Source organism: Colobus angolensis, unplaced genomic scaffold (assembly GCF_000951035.1).
Source record: "Colobus angolensis palliatus isolate OR3802 unplaced genomic scaffold, Cang.pa_1.0 Scaffold128, whole genome shotgun sequence".
In the NCBI taxonomy this organism is placed as follows: domain Eukaryota; kingdom Metazoa; phylum Chordata; class Mammalia; order Primates; family Cercopithecidae; genus Colobus; species Colobus angolensis.
Window position 1 is genome coordinate 405041 of NW_012114030.1, and position 6000 is coordinate 411040.

At 45.5% G+C, this 6000-nt stretch overlaps 1 protein-coding gene across 2 annotated transcripts in view; it reads right to left on the reverse strand.

The window, feature by feature from the left end:
• The window catches only part of GTF3C1 (general transcription factor IIIC, polypeptide 1, alpha 220kDa), an 85428-nt gene that overhangs the window by 72203 nt on the left and 7225 nt on the right, over positions 1-6000 (reverse strand). For both annotated transcript variants that reach the window (XM_011933459.1, XM_011933460.1), the window contains exons 3-4: positions 2129-2305; positions 1733-1876 (exon numbers count right to left, since the gene is read on the reverse strand). In XM_011933459.1, the coding sequence (XP_011788849.1) occupies positions 1733-1876; positions 2129-2305 (321 nt within the window). The remainder of the gene's footprint in view (positions 1-1732; positions 1877-2128; positions 2306-6000) is intronic.

The window sequence follows — 6000 nt, forward strand, 5'->3', positions numbered from 1 at the left end:
CAGACAATTTATCTTGTTAACGGACAATGTAAACTTATGGTATCAATAAATACGGTACAGTATTGTAAATGTAGTTTCTAAATAACATTTTTTCTCTAGTTTACTTTATTGCAATAATACAAGAACAGTATAACATATGGAACAAAACATGTGTTAACTAACTTTATATTATTGGTAAGGTTTCTGATCAACAGTAGACTATCAGTAGTTAAGTTTTTGGGGAGTCAAAAGTTGTATGTAGCTGGGCACGGTGGCTCACGCCTGTAATCCCAGCACTTTGGGAGGCCAAGGTGGGTGGATCACTTGAGGTCAGGAGTTCGAGACCAACCTGGCCAACATGGCAAAACCCCGTCTCTACTAAAAATGCAAAAATTAGCCAGGTATGGTGGCAGGTGCCTGCAGTCCCAGCTACTCGGGAGGCTGAGGCAGGAGAATGGCTTGAATTCGGCAGGCGAACATTTGACAGAGATGCAGCAATGATGATTTTCACCCCTGGAGATCCGCAGTCAATAAAGAGTCTACACACACGCATCAAGCACTTTCTTTAGGCCAACACATGTGCACTGTAAACTTTAACATTTACATGTAATCATTCCCCTCGCTTTTGGAGGATGCACCTCCCCTCCCCACTATCCCTCATTGCTGCCTACCTCCACCCCAGAGAGCTGCTGGCCAGGTACTAAGGGGCTCAGGGCTTCCTCAGCCAAGGGCTGCTCTTCCCAGGCCCTGCACCAGCTTGAACTTTTCCTATCCTGGCTTCTGCCCCTCCCATAAAAAAGGGCATGAGTTTGTGCAGTGTGGGCTGAGACCTCTGCAAAGTGGTGAAACTTTTCTGTCCCTCATTCCTATGCCAGGTAATTAGCCACCCCAATGGCAAGGATGAAGAAGTCAGAGATAACCTACTCACTCCCCCAGCCTCCCTGGTCCTCAGAAGGGAATGTGCACATTTAACCAGTTTGCTGTATCGTCTGGACAACAATATCCCACTAAAATAGCAATATCACACATTGTTATCGCTTAGCAGAACCTTGCCATCTCGTCCATATAGGTTATTATGGTTGCGTGCTGCAAAACATCCTATTTGAAACTGACATAATTCAACTACAATTCTGCCACTACAACAAATCAAATCTGACTCACTTTTATTTTTACATCTCCCCAAAATGTCACCAAAATGTTAATGGTTCCTATTGTTGGCTGTGAAGTTACAGATTTATTTTTCCTTCTTTTCTGTATAGTTTTCTGGTTCTCTAAACAAGCAGGACTTATTTTCACACACACACACACACACACACACACACAGATAACAAATATCATTTTTTAAAAAGCTATAGTGATATTCTAATTTGGCTTCTATTATTATTATTATTTTTTAAGACACAGGGTTTTGCCCGGTCACCCAGGCTGGAGTATAGCAGTGCAATCATGGCTCACTGCAGGCTCAAATTCCTGGGCACAAGCGATCCTCCGACCTCAGCCTCCTGAGTAGTTGGGACTACAGGTGTGCATCACCACACCCAGCTAATTTTTTATTTTTATAAAGTTGCGATCTTGGTATATTGCCCAGGCTGGTCTGGAACTCTTGGCCTCAAGCGGTTCTCCCACCGCAGCCTTCCAAAGTGCTATGATTGCAGGTATGAGCCACCATACCCAGCTGCCCCTACGATTTTTAAAGCATGCTACACATGGCCGCAACTAAAAAACCTAACATTTTGATCACTACAAACCATACCTGTCCACATGAAACCGGTTCAGTAGAAGGAGGATTGAGTGTTGCTGGGCTCCAGTGGGTAATCGAATCACATGGGACTGCATTGTAATCAGCCCGTTTTTGTTCAAAATTTTTCTGTGATAGTGCAGCTTCCCAGCATCAACCCTGGAGGAGAAGAAGAGTCATGTCATTTGCTCTGCTGGTAGCTTTATCAACGTATAGAGTGTCTCATTTGGATATAAACACCAGAGACGCAAACCTCCTGTCCAGCCAATCTAAGAAAACAGTCACTGTGCAACCATGGCCTTGAAACAAAAAGCCATGCCTCGGGGAAGATACCGCAGCAGGCCCCTGCGTCTGGGGTTCAGGGTGCAATGATGTATAATTTAAAGCAGAGAAGCAAATTCTCCCACTTACTTGAAAGCAGTGGTGTGAAGGTCTCGCTGGAGCTCCCCTTGCCACCTGGACCGGCCTAGCCGCTCCAGGATGCAGTAGGAGAAGTCGGGCAGCTTCAGGTCCGGATCCCCTTCCTGGCCTATCAAAGCCCTGTACCGCATGGCCTGGGAGGCAACAATGATCAGTTTCTTACCCCACCTGCAAATCGGAAACAATTGCATGAAGAAATGTTTAACTGATTTTAGGAAAACAGAGATGTGAAAAAGAAATGTACAGAATCCTTATTTTCTGCTCCTTCCTAGGAGTTCACAAGACCCCAAAATTAAGCTAAGCAAGTTTTCAGTCTTAGAAGTGTAGTGTGCTAAAAAAGACAAAAAGGAGTATAGTGTGCTGAAGGAAGAGGGCCAATCTTATTTCCTTGCCGAAAGCCCTTCAGGGCTTGCCAAAGTGCTCAGGCCAAACCCAACTCCTCATCCTGGTCCTCCTGGAAAGCTCTCCACGGCCCAGCCCTCCCTGCCTTGCTCATCTCATCCTCCACGGCTCTGCCCCTCACTCACAGGAGGCTTCCTGTTCCTAAGACAAGCCTCAGGGGTGCTGCCCTTGCTGTTTCCTCGGCCTAGCTGCTTTTCCTCCAGGTCTTTAGGTGACTGATGTCTTCTCATCATTCAGGTCACAGCTCAGTTGTCAACTCCTCAGCCTTTCCAGAAAATGCCAACTGGAGTTCCAGCCCCACCCCACAATTTCCATAGTCTTCATAGCACTTAGCACTCTCAGAAATGACTACATATATATATATATATATATTTTTTTTTTGCCAACTTTGTCAGTTTCCCTCATTCAAATATAAGAGCAGGCACATTGTCAACCTGTTCAGCAGGACATCCGTAGTGCCTAGTGGGTGACAATAGGGGCTCTGTGTATATTTGTTAAGTAAATGAACTAGGCTAGTGAGCTGGACTGATAAAATAATCTTCAGAGTCAAAAGCCCTGAACGGTGCAATCAGTGGACCTGCAGTCTCATTTTGACTTCAGTGTTGAAGGCCAGACCTTGCACAAATCATTCATTCCTTCTACTAAATTGACATGTGAGAAAGAACGCACCAAAGGAGGCCAAAACCACTTCCGAGCAAGGCATGTGAGGACAGCCCAAGTGAGAAGACTCATTTCTGTGCTGACACCTAACAGTCCTTACTGTGCATTCCCCATCACTGATGATGGAGACTCCACCACAGTGCCTGGCCTGCTCAATCTAACATCTTGAGCAAATTAACCTGCTCCATTCACCCACTCTCAGAGTCCAAGCCCTGGCCCTGCAGCTGGGAGATCCCATAAGGATGTGCTGCCGGGGAACCCATCCCTCACTCGCTCCTTGGCATCAAGTTACTCAACTGGAGAAGACTCAAGTTTGAATGTGTCCTCCGAAAGTTCATGTGTTAGAAACTTAATTTCCATTGTAACAGTAGTAAGAGGAAGAATCTTTAAGAGGTGATTAGGCCATGAGAGTTCTGCTCTGCCCTCATGAATACATTAATACATTTATCGTGGGAGTGGGTTAGTTATCTCAGGAGTGGGACGTCCTTGCCAGATGCTGGTGCCATGCTTTTGGACTTTACAGCCCCTTGAACCATGAACCAAACAGACTTCTGTTCTTTATAAATTAACCAGTTTGTGGTATTCTGCTATATCAGCAGGAAATGGCCTAAGGTAGATGATCCCCCTTTCCCAGATGAAGGAGTCACCAAGGGTCCACATATAAAAGCTCACAGGCTACCAATTCCATTTATTGGGAGCCAACATCCACTCTTTTCAGCCCCAGGATTTACAGATGCCTGGTCACGAGGTCCTTCTGCAGTGCCCCCCACTCAGTAACTCAGTCTGACAGTTTTCCTTCCTTCTTCCCCATACCAGATGACTTTACTTCTACAACTAAGTAGGTACAAAGGAAAAGAGAGGCTGTTTTAACTTAACTGCATCTTTCTTCACATTGTTTGAGACCTGAAATCAGTATTTTGCCTAAGTCACAGAAGCCCATATAGTCCATCTTCAAAAAGAATGTTAGGTTGTGCATATACATGACAGAGAGTTCATTTTATGTATTTGAATTTCACGAACTTAGGACCTATGCTCTTTTGTTCTCAAAACGGGCTCATTAAGTTAAACTGTAAGAGGTCAGTTGGGGGAAAAAAAGTTTGAAAACAGGGGCACTGGTTTGCTGCTTTTAAAACATCATTACTCTGACTAGTTTACTATTCTTCACTGTCATGATCCCTATGTTTCTTTTAATTATTGCCAATTAGCTGATTCGATGACTCCTGCTAGTTTTAATTTGCTGACTGTGGTCATCTTACAGGTTATCAAATGCCAATGAAGTACCATGCAAAGTACACCAGTATACCAAAACAAATAAAAATAGTTTCTACCTTCAAGGAGCTCACAGGCTACTGAAGGAGAAAAAAATGTAAAATGAACAATGCTAGTATGAGGTCATAACTTCTCTGACCGAAAGAGGCTCTAGTTGTTGATGGCATAGATGAGGAGCCCTAATTCAAATATGCGTATATAAACAAGAGTGTGTGCACAGGGATTAGGGAAAACCCCTCAAGGAGATGACTTTTTTTTTTTTGAGACAGAGTTTCCTCTGTCGCCCAGGCTGGAGTGCAGTGGCGCTATCTCGTCTCGCCGCAACCTCTGCCTCTGGAGCTCAAGTGATTCTCCTGCCTCAGCCTCCTTAGTAGCTGGGATTATAAGCACTTGCCTATATGCGGTTTTGCCATGTTGGCCAGGCTGGTCTCAAACTCCTGGCCTCAAGTGATCCACCCCCACCTCAGCCTCCTAAAGTGCTGGGATTACAGGTGTGAGCCACCACACCAGGCAAGGAGGTGACTCTTTTATTAGCAGTGAGCTGGGTGGATGAGAGAGAGAAGAGGAAGGACACAGAGGCTGCATGGTTACAGAGGCACGAAGAAGCACACCTGCTCCTGGAGGTAAGAGGTGCAGCATGGCTACAAAGTCTGGAGTGTGATACCCAGCAAAAAGCAGAAGGAAAGCTCGAGAGGCCAGCAGCGTTTACATCCCCAATGGCCCTCTGATGCCGTGCTGGGGAGTTCAGATTCTATAACATGGGTCAGGGGTTACAACTTCAAACGTGTATTTCTAGAAGCCGGCTTTGTGCCGGCATATTATAGAACTAAGAGACATAGCAGTGAACAAGAAGGATGGAGTCCCTGCCTTCGAGCAATGTATAATCTAGTGAGGAAACAGTGACATAAGCAAACACTTAAAACCATTTTTGGTGCCATAAAGAGTACTATGATGCTGTCTGGGCAATGGAGGACACTTCCAGAAGAGTCAGGTTGAAGCAAGAATGATGTGGCGATGTGAAGATTTGTGGGCAGAATATTCTGGGCAGAAGGAACAGCACAAGGATTGCCTTGAGACAGAAAGGAGTCCAGCATGTTGAGGCTGAAGTGCAGTGCAGAGTGAAGAAACTGAGGTTGGAGTACTGTGTGGGCAGGGGCAAAATCACACAGAGCCTGCTGGGACCTGATCAGGAGGGCAGGGAGCACACACAAACACAACACGAACACAACCTCATGGTGTATGGAACTGGATGGTACACAGTCAGCTGAGGGGAACTCTGGCCTATAACCCCCGATAAAAAATTGGTCTCAGTGCAGCTAGATCTTGTGATTTTTCCAGAAAAGCTAGAAATCCAGGTTTTTAAATATTAGCAACGAAATGAAATTAAAAACCGAACAGAATACCATGCTGGGCACGCAAAGCTCATCTGTGGGCAGATTTGGTCAGTTCGAAACCTCTGCCTAGTGTGGTCAGGGTACATCCCATCACACTGGGGCCTAGGAGAGTCCCACGTTTATGGCTTATACAGCCGC